The sequence below is a fragment of the Tachypleus tridentatus genome, chromosome 12 (assembly GCF_004210375.1).
Source record: "Tachypleus tridentatus isolate NWPU-2018 chromosome 12, ASM421037v1, whole genome shotgun sequence".
NCBI lineage: Eukaryota > Metazoa > Arthropoda > Merostomata > Xiphosura > Limulidae > Tachypleus > Tachypleus tridentatus.
In genome coordinates, this window is record NC_134836.1 from 103371224 (window position 1) to 103397653 (window position 26430).

Here is a 26430-nt window from a genome sequence, read left to right on the forward strand (position 1 = left end):
AAACATGCTTGCCCTTTCAGCCGTGGGAGAGTTATAATGTGATGGTAAATCCCACTATTCGTTGGTAAAATAGTTTCCCAAGAGTTGACGGTGGGTGATGATGACTATCTGCCTTCCTTCTAGTCTTACACTGCTAAATTAGGGACGGCTAACGCAGATAGCTCTCGTGTGGCTCTGCGTAAAATTCAAAACCAACCACAAACCTTTTGCTGTATGTACATTTTGTACAGTTCATTTCTTTTTTGGTGTCATACGCGCTTTCTCAGAGATATGTACGAAATATTTCTGTGGTTGTATTAATTTGTACATGCAATAGTATAATATACCTTTCGCTCAGAGAATAAAAACGTGTGTGAATATAATATATCCACACAAGGACGAGAGATCGAAAACTAGGATTCGAATACCCGTGGTGGGCAGAGCAGAGATAGCCCATTGTATAGCTTTGTGCTTAATTCACAACAAACAAACAATTTATATTTAAAATTAAAGTAATGAAAAATGAGTCCATTATTCGCAGTGTCGATTATCTGACGTTGTAATAATCAGGGTAATATCGGTGGGCTCTGCAGATAGCCCCATGAGACTTTATTATAAGAAAACACACACTTAGATATATACTCAAGTGGCCCAGCAAGGCCAGGTGCGTTCGATTCGTAATCCGAGGGTCGCGGGTTCGAATCCCCGTTCCACCAAACGTGCTCACCCTTTCAGCCGTCGGGCGTTATAATGTTACGGTCAATCCCACTATTCGTTGGTAAAATAGTTTCCCAAGAGTTGACGGTGGGTGATGATGACTATCTGCCTTCCTTCTAGTCTTACACTGCTAAATTAGGGACGGCTAACGCAGATAGCTCTCGTGTGGCTCTGCGTAAAATTCAAAACCAACCACAAATTTTGCTGTATGTACATTTTGTACAGAGTTCATACGCGCTTTCTCAGAGTGTGAAATATTTCTGTGGTTGTATTAATTTGTACATGCAATAGTATAATATACCTTTCGCTCATGCAAAAACGCGTGTGTATATATATATACACAATGAGAGAGAAAACCGGGTTTCGATACCCGTGGTGGGTAGAGCACAGATAGCCCATTGTATAGCTTTGTGCTTAATTCACAACAAACAAACAATTTATATTTAAAATTAAAGTAATGAAAAATTAGTCCATTATTCGAAGTGTCGATTAAAAAATGTAATAGTAATAAGCTTAACTCTGTGTTATCATATTATGTGATTTTGTCAAAGTTTAATCTCGTTAATTTTATCTGGTGTATTTTACTGTTTAGCGTACAGTACAACCAACATCGAAATCAGTATCTTACACAATTATGGCCACCTGAAGTGTTACTGTTAGTAAAGGTTTTTATCACGACGGATCTTTGTAAGTTGTTGGATTCTCTATACATTATATACCATATTTATTCTTCAGTTACATACAGAAAATATATCTTGTACAAAGTAAAATATCACAAAATGAAATGAAGTGTCAAAAAGTATCAGGTTGATTGTTTGTTTGGAAATTTCGCACAAAGCTACTCGAGGGCTCTCTGTGCTAGCCGTCCCTAATTTAGCAGTGTAAGACTAGAGGGAAGGCAGCTAGTCATCACCACCCACCGCCAACTCTTGGGCTACTCTTTTACCAACGAAAAGTGGGATTGACCGCACATTATATACCTCCACGGCTGGGAGGGCGAGCATGTTTAGCGCGACGGGGCGCGAACCCGCGACCCTCGGATTACGAGTCGCACGCCTTACGCGCTAGGCCATATCAGGTTTGAAGGCCTGTACAATATATAATTATTTTAGGATTTTAACTAAATTTATAATTGGAACAATTTTTCTCTCAAGTGTAAAATTTAGTTAAGTTGAATAAATTGATAGTAATTTGGCAATCTCCGGTTATCCAGGTCTCATTTAATAATGTTGTGAAATTACCAATAACACATTCTAACAAACTATTCATGAACAAATTGTGACGTTCATGAAACAGTGAACCGCACAATTGATATCGTGAGCCTGTAACATGAGTGTACACTAACCACATTGAATATTTTTTGTTAAAATTGTTAGTCAAAGTTAAAATCTATATAAGGAACCAATGATGCTCTATTGCCGTCTTACCTTGATGAGTTCATGTGGCACCAATACCACGGCAGAAAGACGCACATGATATTGGATGCATTACTAGAACAAATTTCAGAATGGTATGTTGCACCACATTAATAATAATTATTATTAATAGTCAGTGTTTTCAAGATAGAGGTTAGTTATCAGTTTTCTTACACCAAAGAACGAGAAAAACCAGTTTTTAATCGTGAACTCTAACGATAAGGTCATGACCTTCGATAAATTTAAGGACCGGGGGTTGCCAGTAATTTATATATATATATATATATATATCAGCACATTTTTTTTATAGTTCTAAAACAAGTTGAACATTTTATACTATATAATCTAATAGAATAATTGGATATATGTACTCAAATGTGCATTTTAATTTATTAAGTTATTCTAAATTGATATTTTTGTTTCCATACTAAATGTAAAATATTCAAATTGTCTCTATGGATTTAATAATAAACAAAGCTTCAGCTTACCAGGCTAAAACTTTATAAAATAATTTACTCATAAAGCTTCTTACAAGCAATATGAATTTGAGGTTTAAGTTTAAGTATGTATTATAATGAAAAAAGAAACGTCAAGTACAACAGAAACCTCTATAAAATTATATTTATTCTCTTTCTAGTTGATGCTATAATGGAATTACTTTAGATATAAATGGTTACAATTTTCTGTAAAATGTTAATCAGTTATTGTTTAATAAAAATTATATGTACTAGCTTTAAACGAATGTGAAGTTTTAGTTTATTTGAACTTGTGATTAAATATTTTAACAAGTGCCAACATTAAATGATAATGGAAAATGACTGTATCACTTAGTTGAGAAGGCTTCAAGAAACTTTTGCCATTGGTGAACCTTTGTATCTAGGACAGAAAATGTATTCTTATAATTTTAGATTAGTGTTTTTTGCTTGAGTTCATTGAGTGTACTTTAGCTTATTTGAAATCATGTAGAAATAATTATTAAGTATGATACTGGTAAGGTCTGAATAACTTTATTAACATGGTGAATAACTTCATATTTTGCTGAAAAAACATTACATTTCATAAACTTATATGATGTTGTTATTTATGAGATATTTGTATTTTCTCATCAATATAAACATGCAAAAACAGACATACAAGTCTTAAAATTGTAACATGAAGGAGTTTTGTTTCTCTAAGAAAATTAACCATTCCTTTTCTTTAACTTATTTTAATCTTAATTTCAGAATCATCTGATGAAGTTGATAAAGATGGACAATGGCTTGGTGTTACAGTAGTAAGTCAAAAACCTGGTGGCTATGTAGTGGTAAGTATTTCTACAAAATTGTTGTTCCTACAGATTATGTTATGAATTACGTTTGTACAGCATGTAATCTAAATGATTGTCACGAGTGATTTTAGTAATGGTATTGCATCCCAGTAATTGTTTAAAGCAGGATAATGTGGGATGGTTTAATGGTTGCAAGTGGCTATTGTGTTCCAAAACATCCAGTTTAAATTATAAAATATATATTATTTCACTTAGGTATTTGGAAATATGATCATTAATGATGGTGTAATTGATATGATGTTTCAAAACAGTAGACACTTGTTTAAAAAAATTATATATTTTCATAAATAAAATATATAAATATAAATAAAAAATATATAAATTTGCTATATTTCCATTAATAATACTCTTTAACATAACAGAGTATTGACTTGACATGCAATTTTTTACGATCATCAGCCATTAAATGTGCACATAGAAAGTTGAGAAAAAAACTTATTAATAATAAAATCCCTGAAATATAATTAAAATAGACTAGTGAATATATTGGTTTCACATGTTTCTGATAAGCATGCTTAATTGATCCAGGATAATGTCTCAGTTCTATGATCACTGATTCTCACTTCAAAACAAACTTAACTTTTGATGTTGCATTACTATTCATAAAAACAGAGTTTTGCAAAAAATTGACATTACTTTAATAAAGCATAAGATGCATACTTCATGAACAATTATAAGACTTGAATGCAGTAATCAAGTAAAGTTGACCACCAAAATTTCTGTAATTTTTATAAATATTCAAAAAGTTGTTTTGATTACTTGTTTCAGTTGTGGGCAGTTGCTCTAAGTGTTTTTTTTTAATGAATTAAATCATCATCTCTTTTTGTTTTGTGTTCAGACAATTTTTGTTTTCGGATAAGTATGTCTTTTGTATTTTCCAACCACCATTTGAAAATTTTTATTCTTTGTATTCAACTGAAAATGTGTTTGACAATTGTTTTATTGAAATAGAATTGTTTCTTTTTAATAAGATGCCAATTTTATGCAAAAAGTGTAAAAATTTTTGCAACACTGTGCAATTTCTCATCTTCAAAAATACTACAAGCCATAATTACTAAATTACCTACCTAATTAGATGCTCACTTGGGAACAAGCACTCTTTTGAAGTAATTTTCTTGATATAATTAAGTTCTCTCTTTGAAACAAACAAACAAACAAACAAACCTAAAAAGCTTAACATGTAAAATTATTTTGATTTACTTGAAAGTAAGCCATTAATTTATTTTGTCACCTTCCACAGCTGTGATCTTTATTATTGCAATCACATTGTGCAATATGTAAAAGTAACCATCAGAATTTTGTTTCAGACCTGTGCTCATCGATATGTTATAAAAGGTGTTGGTTATCGTTGGGGAGAAGGTATTTGCTACTCCTTTAAATCATCTTTAACTTATGATCGTCAGTGGCAACCTTGTCAGTTCCTTAACAAAGGTCATGAAGAGTTTGGTTACTGTCAAACTGGTGTTAGTGTATATGTGTTGGAGGTATGTAAAAGATTTACATGTACAAATTTAGCCCTTATGTGCCATTTATCTTTGTTTTATATTTTATTTTTTCATGTGTATTCATCATATTATCTTTTCATTAAACTATTTTCAACATAATTATTTTATAGCAATGCATTTTTTTCAGTTTTTAATAGTAACTCTTGACATCAAATATTTGTATTCTTTGATAAATTGTTTAGGCAGAATATTCATGATGAAACTTAATTAAATGGACAGTAACTATTTGTTGTAGAAACACAAATGTAGAAAACAATATTTTGAAAGTCTTCCACCATTCGATTTTTTGATCAGTGTGTGTATAGTGTAGTTTTTATTTACCAGAATTCTATAAAGATTGAATATACCCTTCACACACTAACATAAAGACAAAAGGCTCAACACTTTTAAAACATCATCATCTACACTTGTGTTTCTACAACATACAGTTGCCTTCCATTCAGTTCATTAAGTTTCATATATTTGATTGCCTTACTTCATGGATTTAGTATCTTAGTATCTTATTTAGTAGATTCTGAGTGTCATGCATTGACCACTATGTGGGAAGCTTTATTATATTAGATATGTTTTGAGACTTGTATAAAAAGGTAATGAAGATGGAAATATAATTACTCTACATATGTGTGTAAGATCTACCCAAAGATGTATTACATAGTAGGATGAAAGATGAATAATTTGACCTCATTAGTAAATCAGTGAACTTTAAGATAACATTTTTGATGAAGACTGCCAACAGCAATGCTAAACAAATGAAGTTGTAATATTCTACATGATACTTATCAAATAATACCCATAGCATTCCCCAGTTCTGTGATTTTTGTGGTTATTAATTAGTACAGGGTAATTTAATAAAATATTTTGGGTGGAGGGAGTCTTCGATTATGAATAGTTGAAGTATTTCCAATCTTTGAAGACGTGGCTTACTAATTTTTTGTTGAGGTCATGCTTTAATCAAGTAGAATTCTCTTTTTATGGAATAAATTATTAGAATTAAATCTTTAGTTTTATCTTTCTCTCATTCTTGTTAAGATGAGTCAATTAATATGTAAAACCATATCTAAGGAAGTTGATTATAGTCAAAAAATATTTAAGAAAATATATTCAGTTTTGGCTGTAGTAGACATTAAAGTATAAAATTGTTTTTATTGTGTGGTTTCTGACTGCATGTATTACAATACTTTGCAAATGGCTTAGATAAATGAGACATTGATGTGTAATCATAAGTATCATGTTGCATAATAGGTAATAATATTAATCAACACTTGGGGTATTTTATGAGAGCAAGAATGTATAATATGTATTTATGAAAAATATTTTATTTATTTAAGTTAATGAGTGAAGTTGACAGCAACAGTTTTTGTTAAATTTAGGTATACTTGTAATCAGCCAATAAAAACTCCTTGAATGTAGTGTTTATAAAACACTTTGAAGTCTTCTGGTGATGTATGTAAAAATGGTAAATTATAACTAAGTTGTACAAGACATTTATATTCTGTAGTTTTTGGATTTTTTTGTAGTTATTGTGTTATGTAAGACTTTATCAGGAAAATGATGTGGATGCTTGAACTGTGATTATTTGGAACTAAATAAATTATCTGATAGATATTATTAGAGCACTGAAAGAAAATATTTTAAGAGGAAATCCATTCTGAAACTGCTTTTATTTCCTGAAGAACAATGAGGTAGCATTTGGTACTCCAGGACCATACACATGGAAAGGGACCTTGTTTGTGAATAATGTTCGATTTGATATTTGGGATGATACATTTTGGCGTAAAGGTCCCTTGAACAATGATTCACCAGTTGGGAAATACAGTTACCTGGGTAGGTACTTTTGTGTAGAAACTGTGCAGTGTTGATTGGTATTAATAGGAACCCTTGAATTCTGAAATTTTATGGCTTTATTACATTATCTTTATAAAGAAATGTGTATAGTATCTCAAAAATATAATATTCTGAATAAAGTAAGCTATTTAACTTGTATATTTAGTATCATCAATTTGTTATAGACATATGAAGTTAGTGATTATTTTCTTGTATTTTTGTCTCAAATGATTAGAACAAATTGTCTTCTTAGTCCATTTTCACAAATGTTTGTAAGAATGATAAGCAATTCTTTAAATAGTGTTAGTCCTATTGCTGTGTTATATATAACATGCCTGATTAATTCATTTGCAGCAAATTATCATAGTTAATTACTAATTCAGCATATTTTATAAATTATAATAAAACTCATTAATTTTACAAAAACTAATGAGTTTTATTATATCACAGGACAAGATATTTTCAGTGCAGCTCATCTGTAAATATCTTTGTCACCTAGTACATTTTATTGTTATATGAAAATGCATCAAAGTAATTTAACATTCTGAATTGTTAAAGTTAAATAATAATAAAAAATCTTTGATACAGTTATTATTTTCTATGAATATGAGTAGCGTATAGATCTGGCATAAATGGAACTTCAAGGTTACTTTACAAAGACTAGCTAGAACTGAAGGGGCTAATGTTTTTAAAAACGTTTAACTAATAAAAGATAATTTATTAAATGAACTTTGTCTATGCATAACACCTTTAGTAGTATCTTATATAATATACTTATTATTTATTTATTACAACTTCAAGCAAACCATGAATTTGATATTTATAACAGTCTATAAAGGTTTCAGAATTTTGAGGGCTGTTCCAGGTATCATGCAATTCACAAAAAGTAATGAGTATATAAATATGAAAAATAACTGTATGCTTTTTAGTTGTTAATTTTTGTAGTGTGAAACCAAAAATATTCATATGTTTTTAGATATTCTGTCATGTTATTCTTTAGGAATGTCAGTTACAGGAGGAAAGTTCTTTGGAAGTCACGTTAGTTTTGTGGGAGGCGCTCCACGTTCAAATGGTACAGGCCAAGTAGTGTTCTTTAAGAAGTTAAAGGACAGTGAAGACTCAATATTTACAGTTGAACATACATTGCATGGGGAACAGTTTTTGTCTTCTTTTGGTTATGCATTGACATCTTTAGATATCAATGGAGATGGGTAAGAATATTTTAAACTGGTTTGTATAATTGTTTCTACTTGGTACAAATTCCTTATTTTCAAAATTGGTAATTAGTGTATTCTTGATTTCATAATAACTCTAGATTTTTCAAGATAAACAAATCCACCATTTAAGTTGTAAGGAAGTGGTAAGTATTTTTGTTCATCAGTTAGGTTTATTAAATCAATTGGTTTTTTTGTTCAGTTATGCAAAGAAAACTGTCCTTGAGGAAAACGTTTTAATTCCTTGTGATTTTTTAAAGTTTTTTTAAAAAGGTCTGTTTATATGTGTTTCAATGTTTGCTTTCATCTAGAAATGTATCTAAAATATCCATCATTTTACTTACTAAAATCTCAATGTTTTAGATTTAGAAAATGTGGAAACTTTAAGTACCTTCTCCTTCAAGTTGTTTATATGAACATTATAAAATTATAAAAGAGAAAATTTCTTCTTTCCATCCATTTGTACTTCATGTATGTGACTACTATAACCTCATATCTCAATATTAAAAAAATTGTGATTTCTCTAATTATCCATTTATTTTTCATAAAGTATTTTAATATTCAATTTTATTAGAATAATTAAAAATTTTGTTTTTTTATATTTTTGAAGTAACTAAATTGATTATTCTAAGCTTATATATCGATTTCATAATTTCATTTTACAAGTTTCTGTAAAACATTATAAAATTAAGGTATTGGTATATTTCTTTCTAAAGAAATGAATTGGGGGAAACAAGACAATTGTATGTTTAAAAAATACAACATTTATTCACAGTCTTGATTTCACCTGCAAAGGCATCATTAGGTACATGCTGAAATGTTTGATAACAGGGTTTGTTTATGTATGTTTAAACAAAGACCTGGAAGTAACCTTAACAATTATCTAGAGACAAGAGGGTTAAGAAGGAGGGAGAAGTTTAAACTGACTTGATCATTTAGAGCTTTTTAGATTTCTGTGAGTTTGTATACGAAACTAGACAGTGTGATAAGAAACTTGCCAGTTTCATTAATAAATCTATAAACATATAAGTTTTTTCAACTTCTATAGACATAATACTTTGTTATTAAGAATTTAAGTGAATTATGCATAACCTGGAATTGGGCTAGCAAATGGTAGATGAAAAATAATATTTCTACAATGTGAATGATCAGTAAATAGCAATATTTATTAATGTGTAAAATCAAGTGTTTAAAAACCAAAATGAGTGTTATTTAATTACTAAATTCTAATAAAATTCATTATTATTTATTATAAAAAGTTTAAGGATTCAAGATAAATATAATTCACCATTGCAAGTGATTCTGGGAAAAAAATTAAGTGAACAGTTTAAGCAAAATTAATATAGTTCAGGTGGACAATACTGGCCTTAGTATAATTCACCATTTCCCAAAGTATGATCTGCAACCTCGTACCAATCTGAAAAACAAATACTAGTCTGCAGAAAACTAAAAAATAATAATTTTAACCCATTCTCTACCAACAACCATTTTTTAACTTTCTCCAAGCCCTTGTTGTATATTAAAGAAAAATGTAATTAAATCAGTTGATATAAATATATTCTAATAAAATTAATATTTTCAAATACATTATAATTTAAATTTTAATTTCACCTAACTTGGGTTTCTCAATATTTCAACTAAGCTAAGGAAGGAAAAGTGAAAGTTTGTACTTAAGGTTACAAAACTATAGAATTCACAAGTTTATGATTGCATTTATACATTCAGTCCATTAGGAATTGTAGTGTTCTCACTTAGTGCAATTTAGAGAGCCTAAGATCATGTTTTACAATGTTGATAATTTTGAGATTCTTGTTAAATGTCATAAATATAAATCACATGTTAGCTAGACATGTCCCCCTGCTGAGTGCAAGCCAATTTTTCTCTGCATGCAGGTGAGAACAAAGAAGGGATTTTGTCTTGCATAAAAGGACCATTTGTTCATTCAAGTTAACTGGTTCAAAGTTTTAGGAATCTTATTCCAAGTGTGTTATATTTTCTTACTCTGTTAATGGAAATTGACAGGCATGCAAGACCTGAGTCTTATGTCTGGTAGCATCAGGTGGCAGCAGACATGCAGAGAAGTTTCTGGTGACTAGTGCTAGAAGCATCAGTTTGTTCCAAGAAGAGAGAGAATTTTTTGTGACATAGTGTGTACCAACTGAAAATTTTTTGTTGTTCATTTTACGAAAATCCCTCTCCAATATGGATACATGGCTGAAGAAACATGCACCACACAAAAAAAACCCAAATGTAGCCATGTTCAAGTGAAACTGAAGTTAGTGAAAATAATATTTCTAATCATAAATGTTTAATTGGTATGCAGCTTGGTAGCAAAGAAAAGAAAACAAAGACCCATTGGACTCAACAGTATTAGGATGAAAACTTGAAGTATTGTTTTATAAGTTGTGGTAGCAATAATGACTTGCCACTATGTGTTCCTTGTTGTTCAATATTATCAAATGAGAGCATGAAACCATCAAAACTGAAATTCCACTTGGATATCAGACATCTGAAATACTTGAGTAAGTCGATAGATTTTTTTCAAAAGGGAAATAGTTTTTCCAAACAAATAATTTCACACATTTTTACTGTGAGATCTTACAATAAAAACTTGGTTATGTCCTCACATGAAATTTCAAAAATAATAGCCAAGACAAATTATCTGTATACCAATGGTGTAATGTTAATACTTTCTGCAGAAAAAAATAATTACATCTTCTGTTTATAAAAAAACAAGAAAATCAGTCGAATTTACTGTCGCTATCCAATAATACAGTGAAGGTAGAATTGTGGATATGGCAAAAAATAACAAAGAAATTCTCATACCTTGAGTTCACTGTCTGTAGTCAATTTATTTCATTACAAGTGACATAGCATATAATGCCAATTTAATGTGCTTAGGTGGCCCGGCATGGCCAAGTGTGTTAAGGCGTGTGACTCGTAATCTGAGGGTCGCGGGTTCGCATCCCTGTTGCGCCAAACATGCTTGCCCTTTCAGCCATGGGGGCGTTATAATATGATGGTCAATCCCACTATTCGTTGGTAAAAGAGTAGCCCAAGAGTTGGCAGTGGGTGGTGATGACTAGCTGCCTGCCCTCAAGTAGCTTTGTGCGAAATTCAAAAAACAAACAAACAAATTTAATGTGCTTAGTAAGATATGATTATAAGGACACAATTTGTGAAGATTTATTGTTTTGTAAACAACTTCCAACAAGAACAATGGCTGATGAAATTTTTAATTTAATCAATAATTTTATAATTTAGAGTAATATTTAAAGGAAAAAATATGTTGGATTGAGTATCAATGGTGTTTGCTCATCAATAGCAGGTTCCCAAACAGTAGTTTTCCAAAATATTCAAGTAATGGCATGAGTAGCATTCACAGAGAGGCATTAGCTGTGAAGAAAATCTCCTTACTTATGAATTTAACTATGTAAGAATGTGTTAAATTCTTAAACTATATAAAATCTACTTCATTGAATTGCAGAATCTTTACTGCTTTGCATGAAGAATTAGGAAGTGAACACGAGCATCTCCTATTACACTGTGAAGTTCAGTGGTTATCAAAAGGAAATATCTTAAAAATACTCATCAAAATGAATAATGAAGTTATTTTGTTTTTGGAGCAATATCTCCCATCAGCAAAAGATGCAATATTTGAATTTAAAGACTGGTTTCATAATTTGCATAGGTTAATTAAGGTGGCCTATTTTTGTGACATTTTTGGCTTCTTAAATGGTTTAAATCTAAGTTTAAGGTGCAAACATAAATAGATTTAAAGTCTAGGAAAATATAAAAGAGCTATAAAAAAATTAACTTGTGGGTACATCAAGTTGAGAAGAGAAATTATAAGCCTTTCTCTACTTTAAAGAATTACAAAACCAAGCTCAAGAAGGTAATATTCCAGATGAATTTTCCTTGTCAATCAAAGAGCATCTTATGGGGCTAAAATCATGCTTGAAGGAATATTTTTCTCCAATTGACAGTAGTAAAATGTGTATCTGGAACCCTTTTACTATTGATATGGAAAATGAGGAAGAATTACAACTTGGTGAATTAGAAATTGATTCTATTATTGAACTGTCCTGTGACACTGCACTAAAAGACTGTTTTAGTGAAGTCTTGTTAATTAAGTTGGAGCTGAGCTATTGTGCTGAGTATTCAAATTTATCAGAATAAGAATTGAGATTTCTTATGCCCTTTGTCATGACTTATAAATGCAAATAAGACTTTTCATTGTTGGTTTTCTTAAAAAACAAGTACAGGAACACATTAGATGTTGAGTCAGATTTGAGGATCAAACTGACTCTTTTCCCTCCTGAGTTGAAGTTGCTCTTTGATGAAAAAAAAGCATCATCCTTCTCATTAGGTAATTTATTTCTTAAAAGAGCATTAATAAATTACAGTTAATGTAAAGATTAAATAACAATGAAGTACAATTTCTTGTATTTCTTTTTACACAGTAGTACCATAAAACACCTGTATATTTTGTAATCGATAATGTATTAATAGAACTATTTCTTCCAACTTAATGTTAAGACTTAGCCATGTCTTAGTGGTTTATCTAATTAAGTATTTGAGGAGGCTGGGCTCCATGAAAAATGACAAGAATAAGCCAGTACCTGGTTGGAAAAGTTTGGGAAATGCTGGTGTAATTATTATTACAAATAGTATTAAGTTAAATTTATCTTTAGGTCAAATAGTGTTAATGAATAGTTTTAACTGTAATAATACCCATCACAGTTATTTGTAATAACTATCCAGACAGTGTTTTCAAAAATATACTATTACTTACCATAAGACATTCCAGATTTTATTCATTTATTAACGTTACTCAAATGTAAAATATAATAATATTGTTGTATTATAAGGTTCAGATTAAATAGAATACACAGTTACCTGACTACCACCACAAGGCAGGAATACTGAATGAAAACAGATGAGATCTGATATGAAACAAAAACAAAAACACTTGATTCATGAAAGCAGACAAATGACTATAATAGAACCTGTAGGTATGATATTGTTGAAAGTAAATGAAACTAGTGAAACTGAAGGAAATACTGAAGTAAACAAACTGCACTGGAAAATAAAACTTGTGGAACTGGAATTGGAATTATGGAATATTAGGAGTTCATAGGGTAATATTAGGGAAAAGCAGAGACAAGAATTCACTGTATCCTATCCCTTACAGGGTTGAAAGGAGGTCAGTCTGAAAATGCAAAAAATGACCTCCCAGCCCATATTCTTTCTCTATTGACCAGTCAAAGAAATGGGATGACCAAAATTAAAGTGTGTGTCTGCTAAATGTGATAATTGTAAAGCACTTGACACACCAGATGATGAGAAAACTGATATGTTTGACCAGTTTATCCCAGAGAGTAACACCTAGGTCTTAATTAGTGCATGAACTAATGTGGATTAATAGAGAGCTGTAAACTAAATTTTGTTTCTGTGCTAAATATACTTATAAAGAGTGGTAGGGTAATATATGCATACCAAAGTGCTAATCATTTTAACATTGCTTATTTCACGGTAGGGTAATATATGCATACCAAAGTGCTAATCATTTTAACATTGCTTATTTCACGGTAGGGTAATATATGCATACCAAAGTGCTAATCATTTTAACATTGCTTATTTCACTACTATAACATATACAGCCCTGATTATAGTAACTAGTAATTACTAACTGTAGCATTCATACCTCATTGATAAAAATTTAGAAAAAGTGAACATTTTCTGAAAAAAATATTTCTTCCTAGGAAGTATTGCACAGTAAAAATGTTCAAATATGTAACCCATCACATCAAAACAATTCAATGTACAGAGCTCAAAATTTTTATAAATGTTCCTGATGTAAATTGTAAATTTTTTATATATTAAAGTTGGTACTGTTTATTGAAAAAAATAATAGTTTTTTTAACAACTCCAATTTCTCAGAACTAAAATAAAAAATTACATCAATAAAGATATAATCAAACCCTAATGTCATCCTAATGAAAGTTGTGTAATTTTTATGAGGAGAGTACTTTTATTTAAAAACATGTTCTGTGATAAAAACAAATGGTTGTTGCACATATCACAGTTATTTTTCTAATTATTTGAATACTGAATGTCCAGAATGTGAATTTTTTTTTATGGAATTTTGTTTGTGGTGCCATTAAACAGGTAGCATAAGAATTTTTGTTACATACATAGATACTGACATGCATACTATGTCCATTATAGTAATATATTATGTACTTCTGCATATAATAAATTTAACATTGCTAGTTGTATTAGTACTATGAAATTGAAAAATGCCAACCATAATGTTATGTAAAGTTTAACTTTCTATAATAATATCAGAAAGTCTTCTAAAAGAATTGATCCAATTTTTTAGAATACTTGAACTGAACATTTATACATAATTTATAACAAGGTTTTGTTGTGTTCATGTGTACATGTTATTCTTTTATGGATATTTTGTGCCTATCATTTAGTGTATATTTAGACATCACTAAATGCAGCTGCTTTTAATCATGTGGAAAATTATATTATCAACAGAACTAAACTAAGATAAAAAAAATAACTTTATAATATTTTTCACTAAGCATTGAATTCTACGATCTATCTATATTTTTCTTTCAAACATATTTTTGTATATGGTTTCTAATTATGAAATCTGAAATGTGTGTATTATTCCAATAGGGCTTTGGATCTTGCTGTTGGAGCTCCGTTTCACTTTACTGAAAAAGGAGGAGGAGCTGTGTATGCTTACATAAACTCCGAGTATGTACGATCATGTGTCTCTGGAACATTGTTTTAAAATTCAGTGAATGTACGATCATGTGTCTCTGGAACGTTGTTTTAAAATTCAGTGAATGTGCGATCATGTGTCTCTGGAACGTTGTTTTAAAATTCAGTGAATGTACGATCATGTGTCTCTGGAACGTTGTTTTAAAATTCAGTGAATGTACGATCATGTGTCTCTGGAACGTTGTTTTAAAATTCAGTGAATGTGCATGATCATGTGTCTCTGGAACGTTGTTTTTAAAATTCAGTGAATGTACGATCATGTGTCTCTGGAACGTTGTTTTAAAATTCAGTGAATGTACGATCATGTGTCTCTGGAACGTTGGTTTAAAATTCAGTGAATGTACGATCATGTGTCTCTGGAACGTTGGTTTAAAATTCAGTGAATGTACGATCATGTGTCTCTGGAACGTTGTTTTAAAATTCAGTGAATGTACGATCATGTGTCTCTGGAACGTTGTTTTAAAATTCAGTGAATGCATGATCATGTGTCTCTGGAATGTTGTTTTAAAATTCAGTGAATGTACGATCATGTGTCTCTGGAACATTGTTTTAAAATTCAGTGAATGCATGATCATTTGTCTCTGGAACATTGTTTTAAAATTCAGTGAACTTCTGATTATGTTCACTGGAAAGTTGTTCTAAAATTCAGTAGATTAGTACTAGTTTTTACTGGTAAAGAATCAGAACATGTGTGTGTGTGTGTGTGTGTGTGTGTAAGTAGAACTGTTGATATGTGATGTTTGTTATCAGAGTTTGTGTTAGCACTTGAATGTTCTGAGTCCTGTTGACCCAACCATTTGGGAAAAACAGGGACACCAGGAAAAACATGGAGCCCCCTTATGTTTTCACATTAAACATGAAAACATCAGAATTTTTAATGTTCTCACTTGTCACTTATTAACTGTAGTAACTTTGAACATTTTCTGCATCATTCTGTTTTATCTTCTTCATCTGGTAATACATGATTTTGCAGATAAATGTTTCCATGTACAAGTAAGCTAACTGCATAATAACTTAAACTGGATAGAGCATTTTCACCTGCACTACCACAGGAAATAGTATGGACATTACAGTTTAAAGCAAAATGTTGACAAAAGATCTTTGTTTTATTGAAAAGTATATGAAGGTGAATAGGATTGGAAGAGAAATGTGAAACTAATTTTATTTTGCACATAAGAGATGCATTAAAATGCAATTTTGTCATAACCTGATATTAAGAATTTGTACATTTATGCATAAAAGTGCATTAACACAAACAGTAGCAATCATATGTAAAACATAACAGTAAGGATTAATTTCTGTGAATACGTGTAAACTTTACTGTGTGTGTGTGTCTTTATATTTCTAAAGTGTGTAATCAGAAAAGGAAAACTTATCGTGCAAGAAGATACTGAATAAGGAAGTTAGTCTTTCAAGGTTACACAGCATAAAAGCTATTATGTTCATATCCTACACAAATATTAAATTATACAGAGAGATTTCAACCATTTTTTAATCTTTATGTTCTTGTTATGAAATAAGTTTAATACATACCTTATACTTTTTACTAAATCAATACATTTCTTTTGAAGAAATTAGTAATTACATAGTTAAATGACATTATTAATGAATGTATCTATTCCTCAATCTACTAAAGAGACTGTTTGTATTTATTCTACATTAGGATACTGTTTTTCATTATATTTAACAGCTTCTTAGATGCAATATCTTGACTATTTTATGTTTTCAGTCAGAAGAGGCTGCAACTTATCTCTTATGCAAAGAACCACTCCATCCTCTTATTTTAAAAAGTATATTGCTATTATATAACATATAAACTGACATTTCAAAATAATCCATGTCTTTCATGTTGTTTTAAATCCAACAAAATTTCATTTATTCTTATTAAAATAATAATCTTTCATTTCAACTTCAAACATAAATTCATACACTTTATTACTAATAATACTAACATTAGAATAATAATAATTAATTTTATTTTTTAATCTTTTGTGTTTAACTCTTTATTATAGATTTATATTTTACTGTTTTTATATCAGGTAGACTTAACTCTGCAATACTTGTAAACCTTTTCTTGTTCAGTCATGCTCACTTCACCAATAAATGTGACTATAATTCTGAATTTTCTTTGAAATTGACTGAAAATAAACCTGTTTAATAAATTAATCAATTCTCTAGAATTTTAAGGAGTCAGAAAGAGTAAAGATGACTGGAAAACCACAATCTGCATTTGGCTTGACTTTATCAAATGCAGGAGATTTAAATAGAGATGGATACAGTGGTAAGTTAAGGAAAATTGAAAAGTTTGTTTTTGTTACTTAACAGTGTATGCATAAATAACAAGCAACTTAATTAATAATTATAACCAAAATTTACTTTTAAGGGAATGTGTGCCTTGATAGGAATTTGTTGTGCAAATATTTACACTCTTAAAGTAATCCTTGAACTTAAAATGAATTAAAGAAGTTTCAATCCCATGATTTGATAATTATAAATATAGAGATGTTATTTCTTATGGTAGAATAGTTTGTCAATTGTAAAACAGTCCAGATATAAAATATCATCTGTATTGGAATTATTGTATGATGTAACTTCTTCATGTAGGAAAATAACCACTTGAAGTATAGTCAGAAAAAGCATCTAAGAAAAGTAATGACTTGTATTCTGTTTATTTTGCTGTGAAAGTTGTAAAACTTCATTTTTGATACTGGCAGGCGAATCAAGTGATGTACAATACTCGTAGTGTTTTTCACTTTTTTTTTAATTGTAAAATGAAAAGGAATTTGATATTAAATTGATTTATTATTTTTAGTCTTAAAATTCTGTAAAAAACTATTATAAAGTTACCCAAATGCTTGTTTTTTTTTCTATAAGTATTCATAATTAAACTTATATTAAGACTAACTGAAATAAGCTCAAATCATTCATACAGATTATATGAAATTTTAATGTGAATTTTAATTTTTTTGAGATAAGAATGAATGTTAATATTTGTGAGCAAAAGGTACATGTGAAAAATATAAAGTTTCATTTTGTGTTGTTAGTGCACAGGAGAGTGTCTGTGATTTTGTTTCACATCTAGATCTAGCAGTTGGTGCACCCTATGAAGAAAGTGGCATTGGTGCAGTTTACATTTACTTAGGATCTGCAGAAGGTCTTAGTACAGAAGCAGCTCAGGTAAACATACTGTTTGTAAATGAGTAAAATATTATTATGCCCATTCAGGAAAAGCTAAGGTGTTTATTCCTGTGTAGGAAATAAAAAATATTGAAGCTAAGCGTGTTTCCATAGTTTGTAACATCTAGTGCCAAAATTAATGTGAACATTCATTTGTGAAATTATGTTTCTATAGTTTCTCAATACATTAGTAAATTTGAAAATAAATAAAATATTACCATCCAAGATAAATCTAGAATGTCAACTGTTGGGGATATGCTATGAAAGCATTCCATCTACCTATGGACAGAGCAAGTAAAGATAATATGTTATATGGAGGACTGCCTTTTGTGGATGGCATACAGTTCTTCTTATGCAGAGAGATGGAGTCTTACTTGCAGTTTGATGTTTTTTCTCCTGTTGACTTTGAGGCTGAGTTTGTTGGGGACCAAGGACAAACTGGGGAGGATTTAGTTTCTATATTTCCAGTACCTTCCTTTGCTCAGACAGCTAATCATGAACCTCAGGCAGACATTCTGCCTCATGAATCATTTTTGCAACTACTATGCCAAGTTTGTAATTTTGAGATATTTCTCCTGTAGCTTACAAATCTTCTACTTCTTTATTGGAGGAGAATCATTTGTCTGATAACTTGTCCTGCCACCTATACCAGGCATTGCTGTGGATGTGAGGAAAATTGTTAATCATGTGAAAGAGAGCACTGCTAATGCCTTGTCCTTCTTGTTTATTGGATCAACATGCATTGGCTCTCCATCACATAGAGAACCTTATATTGACTCTCAGAGGTTAGATCCTCTTCTTTCTATTTGAGGCTTTAGACAAGATGCTACAGTTTGACCTTAATCAATCTTAGTTTTCCAGAAGTTGTCTATCACTTACTTTATGCCTGACTTTTATGTAGCTCATTGCACAACATCAGGGAGCGACTTCTTATGTGGCATTCTTATTAATATGGTCCATTTGGCATTTTCTTTGGACGTTTATCAGTGGAAATGGTTTATTTATCATCAGTGGTTTCTCAGACATAGATTTAATCCTTCTCATTCCAGTGTGTCACGTGTCTCTGAATTTCTGATATGGTTATTCAAAAATGGTGTAGTGTCTTCATATATTGCCCAATATAAGGCTGATTTTTAGCTGCTTTTTGTTTTTAAAGAAAATAAAAGTGTTTGAGTCTCTGGTTTTGTCATTACTTCTGAAATCATTTTTGATATTCCATTCTCATCGTCCTTGAAGGTTCCTAATTGAGATATCACAGTGCCTTATTGTTCCTACCTTTGGGGTCATGCTCTCTATATCATCTTTCACTTAATTAAGACTTAGTTTCTTCTGTTGTTGGCTAGTGGGTCTCAATATTTAGATATGTCTAAGCTTCACATTAATAGGACTCTTTACCATTTCACTTAGGGTATGTTCTATTCATACAGGTTTTTTCCAACCAAAACTTCAGCTGCTTAAGAAAAAGATAAGCATTTTTCTCTTCATCTTCCCTCCATTTCACACTTATATAACTGCCTGCATCCATATTACCTTTTATGTATGGTTTTGGTTCTCCAATGTTATGTGGCATGCAATGAAGGTATTCAGGTTCATGTCACCATCATTTTATCCTTTGAGACCTACTGTATCACGTGAACTATTTTTTGTCACATTCACAAGTTGGATTTTCCAATTAGTTTGTATGATTTACTCTGGGCTTTCTGGGGAGGAGCAGAAACGTTTTCAACTCTTATCTCATTAAGATCAACATATCTTGAAATCCCTTTCAGCTCATGTATTATCCACCGGAGGAAATTATACAGGCTGTGGTATATGGACCACACTTTACACCTGTATACTGCACAATTTAGTAGTTTCCTTATTGGATATGGTTTGGCTACCCCCCCTTGTAGCTATTATACATACTCTCGCTTGTGAGTGATGAGTGTTGTGTGGTCAGGTATGTTTTTTCCAAATCTGCACTAGCTACCAATAGACTAGTAAATAAAATGTCTGGTATCAATGAGTTCTGTTGAAATGAGGTATTCCATAAAACTACCTTGAACTGTCCTTTATGGACTATCATGAGCAAAGAATAAAGAAATTTTGTCCATCTCTGCTGACCCTTAGACTGAATAAATAAGGGTTGGTTTGCTTTTCAAAATAGGAATAGTGATTCACCTATTGAATCATCCCTGGAGCATTGTCCGTCAGTACTCCTTAATGCAAATCTCCTCCAATTTTTCCATAGTGAAGCATGGGAGTCTTTATCACTCCAAACTTTCAGTCATTTGAGTGGTGGACAGAGTTTATTCCTCCTGACTGATATTTGAACACTTTATTCCACCCGAGGAGAAGAGGACAAAGCTGGATACCCTCTCACACAAAATCCTGTATGTTTTTTTTTTTCCAGATGTCTGATAGGAGAAAGACCAGCCTTGTAATTATGGTTGTGCTGACCATGGCCCTTCTTTTTGGTCATAATATTACTTTCCAGAGTTATGGAAGAGGTTTCTTGAGTACTTATAATTTCACATGTAGAGCATCAAGTTTTTGAGCAATTGATTGGCTTTGTTTGTCTTGCGTCTTTCTCATAATTCAAGGGGCAGAAGTGTTACCCTGCCTCTAAGGTTTGGGAATTGGAATTTAGGTTCATAATCCCAGATTAGATTATCTCTGTTTTCTTCAGGTTGAGTGAAGTATGAATTGCCATGTAATTTGGAGTTTGGTTTGTTATATTCTGTGCTTTTTCAGGTTCAGGGAAAAACTTGTTCACTTAGGTGTTGCTTGCTTTCTGTCTTTTAATTCTGGTAGCTCACATACAACATTCTGTAAATTTCAGGTTGAGTTCCTGGGCTTCCTGTTATTCCAAGTTTGGTTTATTGTATTTTCTCCTTCTTCAGGTTGAGGTGAGAGCTTGTCTACTTTTATGTTGCTTGCCCTCTCTTCTTAATTCTGGTGGCTTGATGTGCAACAATCTTTAACTTTTAGGTTTGGTTCCTTTAATATCATATTACTATAATAGTTATATAACACCATGGTTCCTACTTCCTAGCCACTACACCTTAGATTTGTAATTCCAATGACAAGACATGGGGCCTCATCTGCATGGTTTGGGCCTGAACAGTTCTTGTGAGCATAGACAGTATTTCCAGACTAGATGAGCCTGGTATTGCAGGAGGAACCAATTTTTTTATAGATGTCCCTTCTTCTATGTTTTTTTTATGTGGCTGATTGGCCTTTACAGTCCATGCTTTAGATTTCACATTGTATTTTGGCAAAGAGCATACCCATTCTAGAAGTAGTGTGGACACTACTAGTTTGCTATACTATATCTATGTGGACACTTTGTGTGTGGATTTTGCCCTCACTGACTTCTCCACTCTGTCAGTGTGGAATTCTTGCTAAAGTGTGTTTTTGAAGATTACATTTACCTTTTCCTATACTAAAAACATATTCCCAATAATACTTATCTTCTCTTATATTATCCTGCCCTTTCTTCCCATGATAGCCTGTGTTCAGGTGAAATAATTTTGACAGTTTTGGAAAAGTGGATAAAAAGTAATAATGGAAAACTTATAAACAGATTTTTTTTTCAAAATCAGTAAATCTGGAAGATATTATATATTAGTAACTTCTCACTCAAATCAAAAGTTAAACAGAAAACTTCTTTGATCATCTCAACTTAAATTATGTAAAGTCAATTTTAAATGTTGGTTCAATACAAGAAGGGGTTATTTTATATACAGCATTAACATGTCACATATCCAGTCTTTAAATTTATTGTTTTTTCTGGTTAGTAAATAATATACTTTATGTCATGAACTTTTTGATCAACAGGTCTCAGCTGTTTTGGTAAGATTATTTAAAATATTAATGTAATCCAAAAGAACTAGTTTTTTAGGCTTCAGCTTGTATTGGATAATTTTGAAATTATAAAATTAATAATGTAAAAAAGAAATTCATGATTAAACTAATTATGTGTAGAAATTAAATCCAGGGACTGAGGGTGTTGCTTAATAAATTTATGTAAGGTCATCTTGTTGGCAAGAGTTTTATTTTAAAATTACCAAATTAGTCTTTCCTGTCTTGTATGTATATACAATAAAAACAAAAGGGGAGTTGTGGCTTAGTTTTTAGTGTATCAGACCTTGACTTCAGGGTCTATGGTTTGTGTGCTATTTTCAGAAAATTATGCTGTACATTCTGGGCTGCAGTGCATTATAAAAGTAATGGTCACATCCTGTTATTTGAGTAGAGTAGTTCAAGCATTGGTAGGAGATGCTGTTGATTAGCTGTCTTTTTTTCTAGTCTTTCACTTTAAAAGTAGTTGTAGCTTGTGCAGATACTTCTTATGTAGCTATGGTAAAATATTTAAAAACAAGTGTTGAGAAAGGAGTTTCAAATATCATTTCAAAGCCTTTTATTATGTCATCATAGTAATAAAATCATAATAAGTACCAAGAATTTCAAGCCCTGGAAATCGTATTTGAAATTTGTAAACTCCCAGATTATTTTACAGGTAAAGTTTGGCCAAAGATTCATAAAATGTAGTGGCATAATAATCAATACTTTACTTAAAGACAAGGCTGTTGAGTGGATTACATATGTTAATTATTGTGTAAAAGAGAAACCATCAGTTAATGTACAAAATACTTTTTACGTTAATATGCCATTTGCATATGTGAAGTGAATATTTAGTTTACCATTAACATTTTCATTGAAATAATTCTGTTTTTCTTTCCATGTTGTTTAAATCACTGTCCAATAATTTATGAGTTTTTAACTTAATCCGTATATATTATTATAAATCTAGGCCATCAGACCATCAGATTTTCCTGTGAAAGCTCTGCCAAAAGAAGGATTACGAACATTTGGTTACTCTTTATCAGGAGGGTTGGACATGGATTCAAATGGTTACCCAGACCTTCTCATTGGAGCTTATGAAAGTGATACTGCTATTCTCTTGAGGTGAGAAGTAGAGTGGTGTAGCTAAAACAAATTTCAGTTTTTTAAATTTTTTAAATTATTATAATAAACAATACCCTAGTTGTTTTGTTTTACAGAGAACAAAATCATAAGCTCTCTTTCTTTCTCTGTTTTTTCCTGTAGAAAACCTGTATACATTAAAACTCATTAAGACTTCCAATATTCTGATATCTTCACATGAAAGTTGAAAGCTAAAACTGATTTTTTACCAAACTGTATAATCTGAGTTTTTTGTTCCAGTTTTAATAAAAACAAATCCTTGATTGTGATGTGAATATTTATTAGATACCTAGGTTTTTAAACTCTGACACACTTGCCTTTTATAAATCCTTTGCTTATATGAAAATTTGAAAAATATGCATGTTGAAATAATTTGTTAATTTTAGAAATATATGTAACCATAAAGAAACATTTATTAAACTAGATTATTTTAGATTATTATTTCATAATAAATTTTAAAACATGGATGATACTAATTATCTCTTTTGCTTTTTTTTTTTCCCACTGATTTTACTGAGTCATTACTCTTACAAAATTTTAAGTTCAGTAAGAGAAACATCCCCTACTAAATAACAATGGTCACACTGATACAGTGGAACTGTTGAGGTTTATGTTCCAAATTGGATGACATTAAAGCCCTGATTGATTCATACTATCCAGTATGTCTCTCCTTACAGGAAACTTTTCTCCATCTTGCCAATGCCATCCCCCTTTGACAGTTTTCCTTCAGTAGAAAGGTAGGTTGTGTGATGCTGAAACCCATGGTGGTATGGCTTTGCTTTGTCACCCAGCATATGCCCTTCATCAGTTCAACAGTATATCAGTTGGACCTGACAATGTTCATTGTGAAATGCTATTTATCTTCTGTCTCTTTCTCTATCCTTCTGGTTGTTTTCAATTGGACTTGGCAGGAAAACATTTTTCCTGGTGCTTGGCACCAGGCTATAATACTACCATTTTCTTAGCCTGGGAAGGATCCCAAGATTCCAACAAACTAACAACCTGTCTGTGTAAAGTCTCAGAGAGGATGGTTAATGCTCATCTCGCATGACTCTTAGAATGAAACAATTTTCTCCTGCTGAACCATTGTGGGTTTCAACAACAGTGCTCTACCATGGACCACCTAACTTACTTGAAATATCAGTCAGGGAAGCCTTCTTTAAAAGGGAGCATTTAGTTTCCATCTTTGATCTTAAGAAGGCTTATGACATGATGTAGAGGTACGGAATTTTACATGACCTATACCCCTTTTGGTTTCATGACCATTTGTCTATTTTTATTTAAAATGTTTTACTGAACAGGCAGTTCCAGGTCTGTGTAGGTTCAACACTTTCTTTTTCATTCCCACCAGAATTTGGAGCCCCTCAAGGCTGTGTTTTGAATGCCACACTTTTTAGTATTAAGATTGATACCATTACTCATCAACTTCCTTTGACTATTGCAAACAGTCTATACACCAGCAACTTCCACAGTTCATGTCAGTTATCGAACATAAGGTTTATCAAGAGGCAGCGTTAGATTGCCCTCAGTCATGTTATGCATTGGAAAGTGGCATATGGTTTTCTTCTTCTTTGAAAACTGTTTGCATGCACTTTTGCCACCAGTGGGGATTGAATCCTGTTCCCTAGCTTCAGCTCAGTGATGATGTTCTTCCTTTGGTACCAGAAATAAAGTTCTTAGGACTTGTTTTTTATCACAAGCTGACTTTTATTCCACATATCAAGCAGCTTCATGTTAGCTGAACTGGGGCACTGAACATCCTCCATATCCTCTATTCCACCTCTTGGGAAGTCAATCGATGTTCTATGCTACAGATCATCTATTGTGCTCTCATAAGATAAAAACTCTAATATGCATCTCTGGTCTACAGTTCAGCCAGGTCTCTGGCACTTAGAGTGCTGGACCTTGTTCACAATCAGGGGCTCCAGGTTTGCTTGGGGGCATCCTACACTTTGCTGATCCAGTGTTTGTGCACTGAGTCCCATGAACTACCTCTTCATCTTTGACATTTGCAACTCTCCCTGCAGTACGCTACTAAACTATGTTCCTTGTCACAGTACCCCACCTGGGATTGTGTTCCGTCCTTAATGGGCTCTTGTATTTAGTAAAAGAAGTTCCATTATTCCACCTTTTGGCCACCATATCTGAGCACACATGACTGACTTGGGTTTAGTGTTTGACCCATTCTTCCATGGCATGTGTGATATTTCTCTAAATCACCTAAAGAAGATGGATACTCTAGACTGGAAGTACTTCCTTCTCTATGCCAAAAATGATTCAAACCCTCTCTCTATAGCTGTTTATGGATGGTTTAAAGTCAGCTACCTCTGTGGGCCCTGCCATGGTTTTTTGTGACTCTGTGGTTGTGCACAGACTTTCCTTTACAGTTTTTGTTTCCTGCCAAGTTGTATGCCATCTCTCTTGCCCTGAATTATGTAACAGCTAACCAGTAATTTGACTGCACTGTTGCTACAGGCTCTCTTAGCTGTCTGATGGCCCTGGAATTGCTTCACATGACTTTTCTCCCTGTTTTCTTTGACACTTTGAACCACCTTGCTCAATACTTTTTGTCATCTGTTCGTATCTAGTTTTTCAGGATACTGGACCAGTTGGCATTTGGGGTGAATGAGCTCATCAACATTGCAGCTAAGTCTCTCTACTCTGGTCTGTTCTGTATATAGACTACGGTCCTGTGATCAGAGCTCAGCTCTATGCAAGTTGGCAGTCAGCTTGGGGTTCCAATAATATTTTCAAAATCAAACCTGTTATTATTGCTTTTTGCTATCTAGCTTCCTCAGGGATCATAAGGAGGAAGTTGTCATTACAAAGCTCCACACTGGCCACAGCCTTTTAACGTATCATATTTTTTTATCTAATGCAAATGCACCATTGTGTGACCTTTGTGACACTAATATCACAGTAGCTCACATTTTACTTTCATACTATCCTTACAATCAGGAATGGTAGAGCTATTTTATAGATGTTTACACACAGAATCTATCTTTGGCTTTGGACAGTGACACTGTCATCTTGACTGTGATTTTAGCTTTCTATGGTCCATTGGCCTTTTAAAATTGTATTTGGTTTTACCTTTTTCAGCAACAACATCAAAAAATGAAGAAACAGAAATCTCATATTTTAGCATGTATCATTTTTACCTTGTTCACTTTTTAACTATTGTAACATGCACAAGGACAATATTACATAAGTTTATGAAAATGATGGCATTACAGTTCCATATAACAAAGAAGTGGTGTTTTATAGTTTTATACAAATACAATCTTAGATCACACCTATAGTTAACATTGTGGTTGAAGAAATAATTGAAGCAAACGTTTTCTCTTGTGAAAAACAAAGCTTACTTATTTTACTTACTAGGATGGTTATTTTTTTAATAGCAAGATCTAGCCTTGTTATGGTTTCTAACAGTGGTAGGTAACTAGTAGAGGAAAGTGACTCAAACTAGTAACATGGGTTGTATTATTTCCACCACACAATGAGAA

At 31.8% G+C, this 26430-nt stretch overlaps 1 protein-coding gene across 1 annotated transcript in view; it reads left to right on the forward strand.

Moving 5' to 3' along the window:
* Positions 1 to 26430, forward strand: part of LOC143235707 (integrin alpha-PS1-like) — a 144092-nt gene that overhangs the window by 80295 nt on the left and 37367 nt on the right. The window contains exons 3-10 of the mRNA XM_076473919.1: positions 3335 to 3414; positions 4746 to 4922; positions 6617 to 6767; positions 7768 to 7978; positions 14675 to 14759; positions 16961 to 17063; positions 17865 to 17959; positions 22755 to 22909. Of these exons, the coding sequence (XP_076330034.1) occupies positions 3335 to 3414; positions 4746 to 4922; positions 6617 to 6767; positions 7768 to 7978; positions 14675 to 14759; positions 16961 to 17063; positions 17865 to 17959; positions 22755 to 22909 (1057 nt within the window). The remainder of the gene's footprint in view (positions 1 to 3334; positions 3415 to 4745; positions 4923 to 6616; positions 6768 to 7767; positions 7979 to 14674; positions 14760 to 16960; positions 17064 to 17864; positions 17960 to 22754; positions 22910 to 26430) is intronic.